Raw genomic sequence first — 15903 nt, 5'->3', positions numbered from 1 at the left:
ATCATTTTTCTGTGTCATTTAAATATTCTCTGAAGATACTATTTTTAATGGTTATTTAATCACATCTCTATCATAAAGTATTTAACTTCCCCTACTGTAAGCAATTTATATAGCTTGCAGATTTTAAATATTATAAATACTGTTGCAGCAAGCACCCTTGTAATTAAATCTGCTACATTTCTGTTTCTTTCTTTATTATTAAGGTTTCAGACATATCCCAAAGAAGTATATAATGACCCCCATGTACCCATCATCTGGCTTCAACAATTACAACTCACAGCCAATTTTGTTTCAATCTTACCTCTGCTCTCTCCTCCCTTCCCATATTTTCTGATTGTTTTCTTTGGACAGATTCCCAATTAGAGTCTAGAAAGAAGTGGTAGAACAGGGTGATTAAAAGCATAGGCATTAAGTCAGACTACCTGGGTTCAAATTCTGACTTTGCTGAGTTTACTCATCTCTAAAATGGGATAATAGGAGTCTCTATATCTGTGCTGGTGTACTTTCCTCTATGGTAGCCACTAGCCACCTGTGGCTATTGAGATAAAAGTTAATTAAAATAGAAGAAAGTAAAAAAATTCAGGTTCTCAGTCACATTGGCTATTTTTCTTTTCTTTTTTTTTTTGAGACGGAGTTTTTCTCTTGTTGCCCAGGCTGGAGTACAGTGGCGTGATCTTGGCTCACTGCAACCTCCGCCTCTCAGGTTCAAGCGATTCTCCTGCCTCAGCCTTCCCGAATAGCTGGGATTACAGGCATGTGCACCATGCCCTGCTAATTTTGTATTTTTAGTAGAGGTGGGGTTTGGTTCCTCCACGTTGGTCAGGCTGGTCTCGAACTCCGCCTGCCTCGGCCTCCCAAAGTCTTGGGTTTACGGGCGTGAGCCACTGTGCCCGGCCACTTTGGCTATTTTTCATGGGCTCTATAGCCACAGGTGGCTAGTGGCTTATGCATCAGACAGTACAAATAAAGTTTTCATCATTGCAGAGAGTTCTGTTAGATGTAGGTGCTGTATATTGTGATTTGTTTTGAAGCTTAAGTAAGATAGCAAAAAACTTCTAGGTTAGTGCCTGGCATAGGGTCACAGCTAGACTGTGAGGTTCTTTTGTGCAAATTAGAAAAAGATATCCCCTCTGGGAGGATGTCTAGAGCTAGGTAGGAGGCAAGTGGGCTGGATTGCTGATGCCCCTAGCCCCCTCAGCCAGGCATCTTTGCACAGTGGGTATACTGTGTACCTGTATGCAGGGCCTATGGGCTGGCACATAAGTTAGTCTGTATTAGTTGTTGTTATTACTACTTTCATTATGATTTTATTCCATTGCCAAAGATTTAGATTTTTTGATACTTTGAGGGAATTATTGTACCATGTTATTACCTTTTTCAGGAACAGTATAATAAGAGGGCCGGTTTCACTGAATTTTTGCCAACACTGAGTGTTAGCCTTAAAAAAATAAATGCTTGCCAATGGGATAGATGGGGAAAAAAATCTCATTGTTATTATATATCTTAGCTGTATCTCATTTGATCACTTCTCTAATGCCTGTTGATTATGTGTTTCTTTGAGTAACTTAATATCTTTTATCTCTTTTTTTTTTTTTTTTTGCCATATTTCTGTCTTGGTATTATCATTTATTGTTTGTTTGCTTTTAATATACTTTTTCATACATAGATTCAAACTATCTTGAGACCTGGGTTTCGGGAAAAAATGGTTTTATTCGCAGTAAATTCAGATTTGGGTCTTAAAGCTTCTTTATAGTTTTTGTAATTTAAAAAATTTACTTTGGAAAATTCCATACATTTACAAATTAGAAATAATAGTGTAATGACCCCCCTGCTTTACCTTTGACAATTATTAATTTGTAGTCAGTCCTTTCATCTGTAAGCTCCCCTACCTCCTCCTCAGGCAAAAAAACAAAAACAAAAACAAAACACTGAATTTTGAAATACATTTCAGATATCAAATGATCTCACCCATAAGTGTTGCACTATTATTATTTCTTAATGTCTTCTTTTTTTAGATTCAGAAAAAGCGAGGGGATCTTCGATTGATTGTGGCTTCAGCCACTCTGGATGCGGACGTAAGAGCCTTTCCTCCCCTTTCCTCCTCTCCTCACAAACACTTTCGTCCTATATATCCTTGGGAAGTTACCTCTAGCAAGAGCTTATCTTTGGCAGAATGGCCTACCTTCTTTATGGGACCATCTGATGTCCTAGATTTCATAGAGTCAGAGGATACTCCTTTTCAGCTTGTGGGTGGAAATTAGCTTGTAATTAATTAAGTTCATAATTACCTACCTGTCTTGTTTATCTACATTCTGTCTTTCTCCCCACTTAGGCAGCTTCTTTTTATTATCTTTTCAGTATGAGTCTGTATTTCTTGAATTTATTTATGACTATACCATATATATTTAGATTTTTCTGTGCAATTGAAGTTTCTCCTGGGCCGGGCACGGTGGCTCACACCTGTAATCCCAGCACTTTGGGAAGCTGAGGCAGGCGGATCACTTGAGGTCAGGAGTTTGAGGCCAGCCCAGCCAACATGGTGAAACCCCGTCTCTACTAAAAATACAAAATTAACTGGGCGTAGTGGCGCATCCCTATAATCCCAGCTACTTGGGAGGCTGAGGCAGGAGAATCGCTTGAACCTGGGAGGCATAGGTTGTAGTGAGCCGAGATCGCTCCATTGCACTCCAGCTTGGGCAACAAGAGCAAAACTTCATCTCAAAAAAAAAAACAAAAAAAGTTTCTCCTGTATGTATAATAATTTCCATGTTGAAGTTTTTTATGGCTAGGTTTACTTATTTTTCTCTCTTGATGACCGATAGTTTGAACAGCAGCTCAACTCAACAAATACTTTTGACCACTTGCTATATATACATGCAGAAATAGATGTTTGCAGTTCAGTGTGTTCAAAGTACTGAGGCAGCCAAAGAGGGAGCCCTTAACTCCAGCCAGCCGGGGGGTGCCCAGAAACTTTCATAAAGGTGGTGACGTACCAGCTGTGCTTGAAAGATGGACAGCCGTCTTCCAGATGGATGAAGGTGGGGAAGGGCACCCTAAGCATAAATGAAATCACAGGGACATGACCATGAGTTCACGGAGCTTCGAGTCTTATCTTACCTGCCAGACCCTTATGGGTGAATTACCCCCGAACTTCCTCTCTGACTTTATTTTCTTCCACTTTCTCCAGTGTTCCCTACATTCCAGCCTCACTGGTCCCCTTGCTGTTCCTCAAAACAACCCAGGCATGCTTATGCTCTGGAGGAACCCTCTTTTTAGATCATTCTTCCCCCAGACAGTCTAAGGTTCTCTCCTAATTTCATTCCAGTTTTGAGTATTTATTTCCTCAGAGAGGCGCTATCTAAAACAGCACCCCAAATGCTCTTTATTCCCTTATTCTGATTTTTTTTAATGTTTCTCACTTGTCTATCACTACTTAACATTATATGCATTGTTTATTGTGTGTCTCCTGTCACTAAAACATGAGCTCCATTAAGATCAGGACTTTGTCTCATTTTGTCCCTTCTACCTAAAACAATGTCTGGCACAGAATAGGCACTTGGGTTGAATGAATTTTGATTGAATGGAAAGCAATGGAAGATTAAAATGGGGAGGTTAGGGTCAGATGACGGAAGGCCTTACATGCTCAGCCAGAGAGGATGAACTCCATCCTATGTCTGGTTGGGAGCCATGGGAACATGTGAGAGAGGACAGTGACTTCATCATGTTTGGGCTCTAGAAAGATCATTCTGAGTGCTGTGTATGGGAGACAAGAGTAGATACGGAGTCTCCAGTAGATATGGAGGCCAGTTCTGAAATCCAAGTGAGATGTGGTCCCTGGCTCCTGGCTCCTGGCTCCTGGGAAACAGAACAACTTGGAGAGAGAGAAAGCGCAGCATGGCGAAGGTGAATGTCCAATGTGTCCGGAGACTGGTTTCTCAGACCTTTCCACAGGCTGTAGGAGTCTGTTGTCTTAGGTCTGCCCATGGCAACTTCTGGGTTAAAGCTCCTCTCTTGCCCTGTTTAATTGTCATCTCTCTCACCCATGGTATCTGCTGGCATGCTCTTTTGTGGACTATGGCTGACTTCACCTCTAGTTAGCTCCTCTGTGGCTACGTGACACACAACATCTCTATCTCTTTTTCACCCCCTCCTTAAAAATTATTAAATTAAGTTAAAAATTATTCCAGTTTTTATTATGTTCAAAACTGTAATGTCCAAGTCTTTTCTTAGATGCATTTTATTTATTTATTTATTTATTTATTGAGACCGAGTCTCTCTTGCCCAGACTGGAGTGCAGTGGTGTGATCTCAGCTCACTGCAAACTCTGCCTCCCAGGTTCAAGTGATTCTCGTGCTTCCGTGTCCCGAGTAGCTGGGACTACAGGCGTGAGCCACTATGCCTGGCTAATTTTTGTATTTTTAGTAGAGATGGAGTTTCATCATGTTGGCCAGGCTGGTCTCTAATTCCGGACCTCAGGTGATCCTCCTGCCTTGGGCTACCAAAGTGCTGGATTTACAGGCGTGAACCACCGTGCCCGGCCAGATTCATTGTTAATTAATACTAATTGTTCACAATTGCCTTTTATTGTCTTGGTGTGACACAGAGATGAAAAAAATAGCTTCTTTCAGTTCTGTCTATGGTAGTTGATAGAGATGACTTTCTGGAAGCAGTTTTGTAAGCAGGAGGGCAGCATGTAGGAGCTTTGTCCTGCCTTGCTCTGCTGTGGTACAGGACATGCTGGACCCTGGTGAGCTGGGCCATTCCTTCTTATCCCATCCTCACTGCTCAGCCGGTACCTCCTGTGTGAAGAGGACAGTGGTTTCTATGTGTCTCTGAATGGGGGATCTGTGTGTGTGAGTCATCTCTGTGTGGGTTGTGGGTCCGTGTGTGAGCGGCCTATGTGAGGTATGGGATGTAAGTTTGTATGTGAGTGAAAGAAAGAAAGAGGATATGAGTGGGCGAAAGAGGGCAAGAACGAGGAGGACCATGTGGGAGTGGCAGTGGGGTTGGGTGTGGCTTAGGAAACATTTTGATCTGGAGACCCAGGGAAGTCCAGAACTCATCCCCTGGCCCCCAGTGGTTCGGTCTGTGGGTGATAGACTAATTTCAAACCTCCTAGAGCTAGGGCTGCTGATAGGCCACCTGCTGTGGTTTCTCTCAGTGACTGGGGTGGCCCAGCCTGCAGATGAAGACAGCGGCGGCTGCAGCCGGGAGGCAGAGACCAGCAGAGCATGATGGGGCTGATCAAATAGCTGCTTTGGTTGCTTTAGCTGCTTTCTTAATGTAAGCCCATTTAAACGAACAATTATGTAACATGACTGGATATAATTATGAAGTATTTATTGATCCTGTATCACATGATACTATGATATTGCTTTTCTTTTATTTGCGTCCAACTACATGGCAGAATATGTGGTTACTGCTCCCATGGTTTTTTTGTCGTAAGTCCAGCTACTTGAAGAGAGACTAATTTCTCTTTCCAGGTTCTTAGAGAAGGAACTTAGGATCAGCTGGGGTCAGGTCCCCACCCTGGACCTGTCTACATGGGCCAAGGGCTGTTGGCCAAGGGACAGGTGTCTTGGGTAGACATGGCTGCTTGGCGGCCACTCCGGTGGATCAGGAAGGAGCAGCTACCAGGGAAGGAGCCTATGGTGAGCTAGAAGACAACCCTGCAGATGGCCACATCATTTACATTCCATTTCATAGACTGTCCCCTGCCTTTATATGATGTACGCTTCTTACTGTGTCTATATGTCAGTGTGACCCCACCTCTTTCAAACCTGACTCAAACTCCTCTTTTCTGGGTGTGTTGAACTCATTTTACTCTTCTTGTTCCTTGATCCTGCCTCAAGATTCTTGCATTGTTGGTACTATATTTATTTACTTTTTAAATGTATTTTGTATTTCCAAATAAAGATACAAGATAAAGATTTTAAAGGTCTTGTGCCTTCTCAGTAAATGCTGAGTCGTAATTCTTTTTTTTTTTTTTTTTGAGACGGAGTCTTGCTGTGTTGCCCAGGCTGGAGTGCAATGGCCGGATCTCAGCTCACTGCAACCTCTGCCTCCCGGGTTTACGCCATTCTCCTGTCTCAGCCTCCTAAGTGACTGGGACTACAGGCGCCCGCCACCACGCCCGGCTAATGTTTTATATTTTTTAGTAGAGACAGGGTTTCACTGTGTTAGCGAGGTTGGTCTCGATCTCCTGACCTTGTGATCCGCCCGTCTCGGCCTCCCAAAGTGCTGGGATTACAGGCTTGAGCCACCGCGCCCTGCCAATTCTTTTTTTTTTTGAGACAGAGTTTCGCTCTTGTTGCCTAGGCTGGTGTACAATGTCGCGATCTTGGCTCACTGCAACCTCCGCCTCCCAGGTTCAAACGATTCTCCATCTCAGCCTTCCTAGTATCTGGGATTACAGGCTCCCGCCACCATGCCCAGCCATTTTTTTTTGGCATTTTTAGTAGAGATGGGATTTCACTATGTTGGCCAGGCTGGTTTTGAACTCCTGACCTCAGGCGATCCACCCGCCTTGGCCTCCCAAAGTGCTGGGATTACAGGCATGAGCCACCGCATCTGGCCGAGACTTAATTCTTGAAAGAGTAACTCCCTATCTTTACTTTTCACTACCATGTATTCCTTAATGGTAAGGTTTAGGCATCCACTCTAATAAAATTGTCAAGGCATCATCTTCTTCCTTGTTCTGCTTGCCTTTTTGGTAACATTCACCCCTGTCCAAGCCCTTTGGTAAAATCTTCCTCCTCCTCCTCCTTCCAGAGCTCCTGGAGCCCTGCCAACTCCCCTCTCCCACCTCCTTGTTGGCTTCCTCTTGGGCTCCTTCTCTGTCTGCTCTTCCCCCTCAAGGCTGCACACCCCTGTGGCCCCTAGTTCAGCTGAGCCTTCATGCTTGTGGCAGTTTTGACTGTGTGCCTGCACACTAGCCTTAGCTGTCTGGCAGCTGGCTAGCTGTGGACATCCTAAACTCATAAACTGGTGACTCTCGGATTCTCCATCTCAGTCTCTTTCTTGTGATCATTCAGACCAAGACCTCCATTTCTTTAAGAAGTTTTTATCCCCGGTTGAGTAAGAAGTCACTCCAGCCTTCTTTCCAATCTTTCCAACGTGCACGTGTGTGCACACTCACTCACTGATTGCTAGTTCCTACCAGTTGTATCTCTGAAATGATTTGCCCAGGTTCACACTTTGTCTCCCCTGCACTGTTATGATAGCTTCATTAATTAGTTTGTTTGCCTCGAATCTTTTAGTTCCTCTGCCCTTCTCCAAAATGGCCACTGGAGTCCGGGATCCAGCTCGCAGGTCTGATAAGATCATGCCCATCCTCACTGCCCTTGTCTTGCCCGTTGGATAAAGTGCCAGTGCAGCTCAGCACTTGGGTCCCTTCAGAGTTATGGCTAACATCACTTATTGAGTGCCATTCTAGGCTAGACGTGTGCCACAGCTGTCCCACACACTTTATTTGAACCTCACAGCAACCTTGCAGGGTGGATAGCAGTTTGTCCATTTTGCAGATGAGACGGCTGACTCAGAGACGAGGGAGGCCTGCCCTAGACCTTGCCTCTGTCCTCCCTTAGGGACCCCTTTACATTTTAGTCCACACTGTGCTGTTGTCCTGGTAAGGGATGTCTCCCCCTTCCCAGCCAGTAATAATCCTCCTTAGCCTTTACGGTGCAGGCGAGGGATATTGCCGCTTCCATGAAGCTCTCCCTGAAAGCCAGTAGTTCTTAACTTTTCATTCTGTCAGATTGTAATCTGCAGCTCTTTCCTGGTCACAGGGTCAGTCTGCCTTAGGGTTTATTTTATCAGCTCTTTGCACATCTGCCTTCTGTGAACTGTTTACTCTTTTGGGGCATGGGGTCTCTGTTCCCACTTGTTTGTGTGTTACTTCTAGTGTACCTGTGCTGTGCATGTCATAGGGATGCAGGAAGGCTGAAGCAACTTGAAGGGAATTTACCCAAAGAAAGTGAACAGGGGTTCTGTGTGGAATTCTGCATAGCAAAACATAGTTTTGTTGGCATGAGGCACTTTTATGTCTGTGCTTATTCTTCTCAATTTTGAGGTTAATGTATAACATCCCTGTACTTTGTAGTTAAATCCAGTTTACTCTTTTAAAAATACCCCTCGGAGCCCCTTCACTTAGTGTTTGATGCCGTTCATTAGCACAGCTCCTGGGCTTTTGGGTTTCCTGGAGCAGGATGGACATGGTTTATAAAGGTACATAGGGAAATAAAGACAAGCTTTGCAGTTACGTAGCCAGGCCTTGGGGAAATGAGTAGAGGTGGGGAATGGAAAGGGGACCCAGATTCAAATCGTGGAGCACTCCACCCGACGGGACATCCATGCCCCCTCTGCAGTGGATACTAGCTGCTTCCCATCTGGTGCTCACTTGCCTGCCTGCATAGTCACTTAACTCTTCTCAGTCGCAGCTTCTCTTTGTACCTTAGGGTCACATTCTCCAAGAGAGGATCTTTGGTGGTGTTTCCTTCCTCCATCATTGGCCAGAGCCCTTAAGACAGGTCTCCTTGTGGGCTGCAAGTGGTAGTCAAGTACCATTAAATAGGATGTGGCCACCTGTTTGGGAGAAACTGCCAAGAGACACTTCTCCCAGCGGTGCTGCACGAGTGTCGGGGAAGTACATGATTGATGGCCTACCCCATGCAAAGCCTCGCACTCACTACTGAGGGCGTGTAAAGATGGAGAAGACACTATCCCTGCCATCAAGTGACCTAAAACCATTAACAATGGGGCCAGAAACACACCTACTGTTCACAGAAGGAAAAATTTCCTTATAAATTGATAACTCAAATGATCATATCTATGTTTTCCAGATAGTTACGCACCAACCTCATCTAACCTGTACTGAACTTGAATCACATCTTTGACCTAATTTTTGCTTAAATGAAATACAGAGGATAGGAATAAGATAAATAATACTACAGCTACATGTTAACTCAGATGCTATACTGAATGCACTTTTGAAATCTAACCTTTATTATTTTTTATGAAATATTTTTATGAAAACTTTAGTAAAGACTGTCATTGAAATGTGATTCCCCACAATTGCAGTTAGAAAAATGTGAATTTAAAAAATGTGTGTTACAACTTGTAATCTGTATTGCGTATATGTAATCCTTGCTACTCACCTGTGTTTGGCCAGTTTTATATTATTTTTTTCCCTCCATGAATCGCTATGAACCTTTTTCTCTTAAGAGAAATGAAGAATTAATTTTTTTCTTTTTAGAAATTCCGGGATTTCTTTAATCAAAATGAAACCAGTGATCCAGCAAGGGATACGAGTGTGATCCTTACAGTGGAAGGGCGAACATTTCCGGTGGATATCTTTTATCTACAAAGGTTTGATGATGCTTGAATTCTTGATGATGGTGATTAGAAAATCACCATCGGCCTCTGATGTAGAATGTTAGAACTGCATTTGCTCGCAACTCTAAAGGATGGGGAGGAGCATGTTTTGTGTCCCTTGTCATTGGTCTAGAATGTTTTTACCCTGCTCTGCATCACTGCTGAATTTACTTTAAACTCTTCACACTGACACGCAAGTTTCCATGAGTCTGTGGCTAGTAGCTCAGCCAGAGAGAGCAAAAGTGGTAAAAGGTTTTGGAGAGGGAAGCTTGATAGTTTTCAGAACTGGGGTTTACAAGGCTGCATGTCAGCAGGGGCAGTATTGGTGATTTGAATCATTTGGCTCTCAGTTCTCTACATCCCTAGCTAGAAGGCCCAGTTGGTACTTTTGGGAGTAGTCTACTTGGACAAGCAAGGGGCCATCCTAATTCCTGTACTAGTCACTGCACAAACAAAGACCAGGAGCCTGTTCCAGTGGCTGATAAATCCAGAGTTGTGGACTTGATTTCTGAATCGTTTTGTTGGAGAGCACATCCATCAGGGCCATCCAGCCAACCCATAAATGCTGCTATTGATTAGGAGGGAAAACGGGCTGGGAAGAGTGTGGGCTTTAGCACTGGGACCACAGCTCCCGATTTTCATTGGTCCGATGTCTTTGCATACTAAAGATAGCACATCTGTTTGTATGGGTATATCATTTTATTTCTTTGCAAATAAAGCTAAAAATCATAGTTGACATATAATTTTGGATTATTCTTGAATATTAGATTTGAAAAATGAATATTTTATTTATCAATGTACTAATTACCTACTGGGCAGGCCCAAACTCACTTTTATGAGCTTTGCTGCCAGATTATTAGGGTAATTGATCTGTAATTAACGAGCATATTCTAGTGATGAATTCATCCCATTTGTCTTTTCAGTCCTGTTCCAGATTATATCAAATCAACTGTGGAAACTGTGGTGAAAATTCACCAGACAGAGGGAGACGGAGACATTTTAGCATTTCTTACTGGCCAGGTAATGCCATTGTACTTCTCTGATGAACAGACATGTTAAGACAGCACCAAAATTAATACAGAGCCTTGTTACTTTACTCAGCCGTTTATTTCATGTTTTGTTATATTTTGTGGTTCCATAATTATGTAAAAAATTGATCTGATGTCATTCATCTACCATCTAGATTGTCAGGGAGTCGTTAGCCCCTGCCTGTTCTGTCTGCAGAGGGTTAAATGTTTTTTAAATGTATTAACTGATTCCAAAATAAACTAAGTAGTTGAGTGAGGGCTGTTTTGTTTGCCAGAATTGGATACTACATTGGGTCCATGGTCCTGCACACATGTTGCTGCTGTGTACCTTTTTTTCCAGTGACACCTTTGCAGCTCATCCTGAAGGTGATAAGTGGCCATATTACTGGTACAACAACTGAACAGACCCAAGTGCTCACTGAAGGTGGCAGCACTATTCAGACCTGCCCTCCAACTGTAATCTTTTCCACTGCCAAACACTTTCCATGGTTCAGTAATCTTTTTTGGAGAAAGCTTCTAGTGATTTTATATGCTAAAACTTGTCCATATGCATGCGATGCTTGTTTGACACTGTATATGTATGCTGGGTAAAATAGTCATTGTTTTTATTTATTGGGAACTCGTCCATTCATTGCAGATCACATTGATTTTTTAGTAACTAATAGTGTAGTTGCAAAATTTCACCCATTGTCATCATTGTTTATTAGCATTTAATTAAATATCATCCCAGAGTGGAACATGATGGCACTGAAATTATTGCATCTGACCAAAATTAAAATCCAGATTCTGACTTTGATCTTCTTTCAGTATGATGAAATAGCATGCTTTAAAGTGATCTCAGTTTCTTTGGTTCCTGGTTCAATGTCTTTAGGAAGAGGTAGAAACTGTTGTGTCGATGCTCATCGAGCAGGCTCGGGCATTAGCTCGCACTGGGATGAAGAGACACCTCCGAGTTCTCCCCATGTATGCAGGACTGCCTTCCTTTGAGCAAATGAAAGTGTTTGAAAGGGTGTCACGCAGTGTCAGAAAGGTGAGACTATCCTGATGACCAAGGGTGTTGGCAGCCGTCTATAATCATAATGATGCTCATTTACTTGATGTGAAACTTGCTAAACACAAGGCAGACTTCTAGGTCTGTATTTCTGTGTAGTAGATCTAAAAGCACACAATAATAAATAATACATTGTGAAGATTTCTTTCTTTCTCTTTCTTTTTTTGAGACGGAGTCTTGCTCTGTCGCCCCAGGCTGGAGTGCAGTAGCGCAATTTCAGCTCACTGCAAGCTCCGCCTCCTGGGTTCACGCCATTTTCCTGCCTCAGCCTCCTGAGTACCTGGGACTACAGGCGCCCGCCACCACGCCCGGCTAAGTTTTTTGTATTTTTAGTAGAGACTGGATTTCACTGTGTTAGCCAGGATGGTCTCGATCTCCTGACCTTGTGATCCGTGTGCTTTGGCCTCCCAAAGTGCCAGGATTACAGGCGTGAGCCACCGCGCCTGGCCCGTTGTGAAGATTCTAAACCCGTCCCACTGAAGGGACTCTGACAGTAGTTATCAGATCAGGTGACTTCCCTTTTCTTCTCTTCTGCCTTCCTAATATTTCCCACGACACGTGCTTACTTTGGCTGAAGGGATTGTTTGCAGGGATTTAGGTCATCTGTCAGGAGCAATAGAAAGGTTGGTACACATGGTTTCTAAATAATTTAAGTATCAGCTTGCCTATTTTAAAAGGCCAAATTTAAATCAGTTAATTCAAGGTGTGGCTTAAAAATGCTTGGCCTTGAAGTGAGAGTGGGGAAGGGTGTGGTGGAAAGCACTGGTTTGAAGGAGCCGGCAGGCAGCCAGTCCGCCCACTGTTCATGGTCCCCCTGGGCCTGACTCTGCCTTTTCCTTTCATTAGATGAGGACCGCGCAGAACCAGCCCGAGGACAGCTTTTACTGTAGTAGCTATTTATGAACAGGTGGCAGAGAATAGAGCAGGTGAGGGATGGTCTGAGGATCCACTCCCAATGTCAGATCACCTGGAAGAGTGTGCTCAGCCTCTTGACCATTGGGATGGAGCAACTTGAGTCTGCTGCGTCAAACATTAATTGCAGCCAGTCAATCAGGAGACCTGGATTCTGCCCCTGAGCTACTGTGTGCCTTGGGACGACTGACTTAACCTTGAATCTGAGTTTTTGCAGCTGTAAAACATACATAATAATAACTTTCAGATAGGTGGTTTAATAGCATAATATCTTAATCCCAACTACATAAAAATATTAGGAAGATTATTTTATAAAATGATCCTTTATAAAATAATTTTTATAAAATGATTTATAAAATGTAAAATGCCTGAAAAAAGTTGTAACTGCTATATGTATGTGTCCCATGCTGCTTAAACCCTCCAGGGGCAGCTCCCGATGTACTGGGAATAAAATGCAAATACCTCATGGTGACCCAGAGACCACATATAATCGCATCTCTGTCTCCCTCTGCAACCTCATCTTCTACTTACTCTGTATTTTGGCTGCACTGGCTGTTTCTCCTTCCTTTGAACTGTTTCTTCTTCTTGAATCTCTGTAGGATTGGCTGCTTCTTGTTACTCAGGTCTCTGCTCAAAATCTTTCACAGAGGCTCTCCCTGGCCAACAAATGTAAAGTAGCATGCCCTATTATTATAATAATATATAATATACATGTTATATACTATATCATATCATATTGTCTCATTGTATTAATATTTTCTTTATAGTATTTGTTGTACTCTGAAATTATCTTCTTGTTTATGTTCAGCAAGTCTTCAGCCCACTCACACTAGAATGTAAACTCTGGCAGAGCAGGGGCCTTGTCTGTCTTGTTTATCCTACATCCCGTCACCTTGAACAGTGTTTGACAAAGTGCATACCCTCAGGAAGTAATCACGATATGAATGAATAAATGACTATACCTGCGCAAGGTGGTGGTGATTTACTTTGGTTATGCCAAAGGGAAAAACTAACAAATACTAGGCTCTGATCACTTTATATATTAATTGTATATAGTCCCTTCAGTAGCCCTAAGGGAGGTGGTAAATCTTATGATGTAGATGAGGAAACAGGTTCAGGAGATTGAGTAACTTATCCAGGGTCACATGATTAGGGAGAGTTCAAATCCAGGGCACCCCCTGACATCGAAACTCACACTCTTTCTAGTATATTAAACTGCCTCTCACAGATTCTGCAATGTTGGAAATGTTAAATCTTTTAGGATGTTTAGGAGTTTATTAAAAGCAGAAAGAGTAAAATGACTTTTGTTCTTCTTTCTGTGCGGAACTTAGGTGATAGTGGCCACCAATGTGGCAGAAACCTCTATCACAATCAGTGGCATTGTGTATGTGATCGACTGTGGCTTTGTCAAACTCCGAGCCTACAATCCCAGGACAGCTATTGAATGCTTGGTGGTGGTGCCAGTCTCCCAGGCATCAGCTAACCAGCGAGCAGGACGTGGTGGTCGTAGTCGCTCGGGAAAATGTTATCGCCTTTATACAGGTTAGTGTGGCTTTCCCTAAGGGTTTTTGACTTTCTCGTAGTCAACCTGGGCATCAGAGTATAGCAAATGTTTACTCCTAATGGTAGAACTTAACATAAAATACAGGCCTTCCTCACAAGGCCCTGTGTAATCTGCCCCCCACCACCTTCCTCACTTTAAATATGGTGTTTCTTTGTTACTAGTCCCCATTGGCCAAAGCTGGCCTGTGAGTGACCGCCTATTTGCTATCCTGTTCTAACCTAACATCTGGGCACAGGCCTGTGTAGCCATGTGCCCCTAGGGCATGGGCTGTGTGTCCTGGATCCTTTCTTGCCTTTCTTTCTTGACTTAATGTACTGTTTTCGTATTCCGAGATCCCTGAGTCTTGTGGAGCCTCACATTGGGTTCCACTTTTACTTCTGGTTCAGAGCATCTTTGCCAAGTGAAAATGGAAGGTCTATCCCGAGACTCATTCATAGAAAACAAATAGTTTATGAACTCCTGCTCTGTGCTGTGCATCATGCTAGGTAGGCTCTGAGGGAACAGAAGGCAATTTTAATACTGTCTCAGCCCTTCTGGAGCTTTTTATCCAGCTTGAAGAGAGCCTTACCTACAGACAGTGATGGACCCAGAGCTGCTCTTTCTCTCTCTGCACTTCTCTTTTGTGGGGAATGCTGCTGAGATTTTCCCCATTTGTCCAAACTCAATTTCCAAGTCATTGTTAATTCCCTTCTCTATCCAGTATCCATCTGCATTCACTTAACCAGGCCCAGGGTTTTCTGTTTTATTTTGTTTTGTTTCTTCTGGCGTCGCTACCTCTGAAGAAGGTCCAGGGGTTTTAGCTCTGCCATTTGTCTCTTCTTTTCCTTTCTGGTTATCATTGTCCTTGTTCAGTCTTTGATGTTGATCTTTCTTTTAGCAGTGTTTGTAGAGCATCTACTGTATGCTGGCCATGATGCTAGAGCTTGGAGATCTGGGGCTAGTAACCACGGTCTGTGGCCACAGTGGCTGACAGTCTGGTGGTGGAGGTAGACCTCAAAACAGATCAGCATACTATGGTATGATAGGGAGCAATAAAGAATCGGGAGCGTTGGAAGCAGAGAGCAGAGGCTTTTCCTTGGGCTGTTTTCTCTGCCCAGCAGATCCTCCTTATCTTTCAAATCCTCTCTCAGATGGCAATTCCCTCATGAAGCTACCTTAGATGCCTTCTCCTAGAAGCTGGTGTTATCCTTCTGGGGATTTAGGGAGTGCTTCACAACCAGGGTGGTGCTTGAGCCTGATCTTATTGGCAGTACAGTCCTTATCTAGGTGAAGAGGTGATTGGGGAGATTCAGTTTCAGCATACCAGGCAGAGGGAATGGAATGTACAAGTACTTGCAGGGAAGGAAGTGGGTTTGGAACATTCATGGAAGGGAGAGAATAGGCAGAACCCAGGACCAGAGGACCAAGGGTAACCACTGAAGATGCTAAGAAGAAATGACTACAGTAGAAAAGGGAGAGCCAGGACTGAAAGGGATTCTGACATGCAGAGAAGATTTCAAGACATTTTTCTCTTCAAAAATTATTTATTGAGGTGAAATTTATGTAACACAACATTAACCAAATTAAAGTGAACAATTTATTAAATTCACAATGTTGTGTGACCACCACCTCCATCTAGTTTCAGAACATTTCAGCCACTCCAGAGTAAAATCCCTTATGCATTAAGCAGTTTCTTCCCATTCTTTCTGGCTGCGAGTGCCTGGAAATCACCAACCTGTGTTCTTCTCAATGGATTTCTCTCTTTTGGATATTTCATGTGAAGAGTCATACAATATGTGACCTTTTGTGTCTGGCTTCTTTTAGCATAATGTTTTTGAGGTTTATCTACATTGTAACATGTACTTAATTCCTTTTTATTACTGACTAATATTCTGTTCTACAGATAAACCACACTTTGTTTTTTTTTTTTTTTTTTTGAGAGGGAGTCTCGCACTGTCGCCCAGGCTGGAGTGCAGTGGCCGGATCTCAGCTCACTG

At 43.1% G+C, this 15903-nt stretch overlaps 1 protein-coding gene across 2 annotated transcripts in view; it reads left to right on the top strand.

Annotated features, from left to right (window-relative positions):
* The window catches only part of DHX35 (DEAH-box helicase 35), a 78459-nt gene that overhangs the window by 31169 nt on the left and 31387 nt on the right, over window positions 1–15903 (top strand). For both annotated transcript variants that reach the window (XM_025398990.1, XM_025398989.1), the window contains 5 exons: window positions 2016–2075; window positions 9254–9366; window positions 10296–10392; window positions 11272–11430; window positions 13695–13905. In XM_025398990.1, coding sequence (XP_025254775.1) covers window positions 2016–2075; window positions 9254–9366; window positions 10296–10392; window positions 11272–11430; window positions 13695–13905 — 640 coding nt within the window. The remainder of the gene's footprint in view (window positions 1–2015; window positions 2076–9253; window positions 9367–10295; window positions 10393–11271; window positions 11431–13694; window positions 13906–15903) is intronic.

The sequence above is a fragment of the Theropithecus gelada genome, chromosome 10 (assembly GCF_003255815.1).
Source record: "Theropithecus gelada isolate Dixy chromosome 10, Tgel_1.0, whole genome shotgun sequence".
Classification (NCBI taxonomy): Eukaryota; Metazoa; Chordata; class Mammalia; order Primates; family Cercopithecidae; genus Theropithecus; species Theropithecus gelada.
The sequence above is the reverse complement of the archived record's forward strand: the minus strand, read 5'-3'. Positions and strand labels throughout refer to the sequence as shown.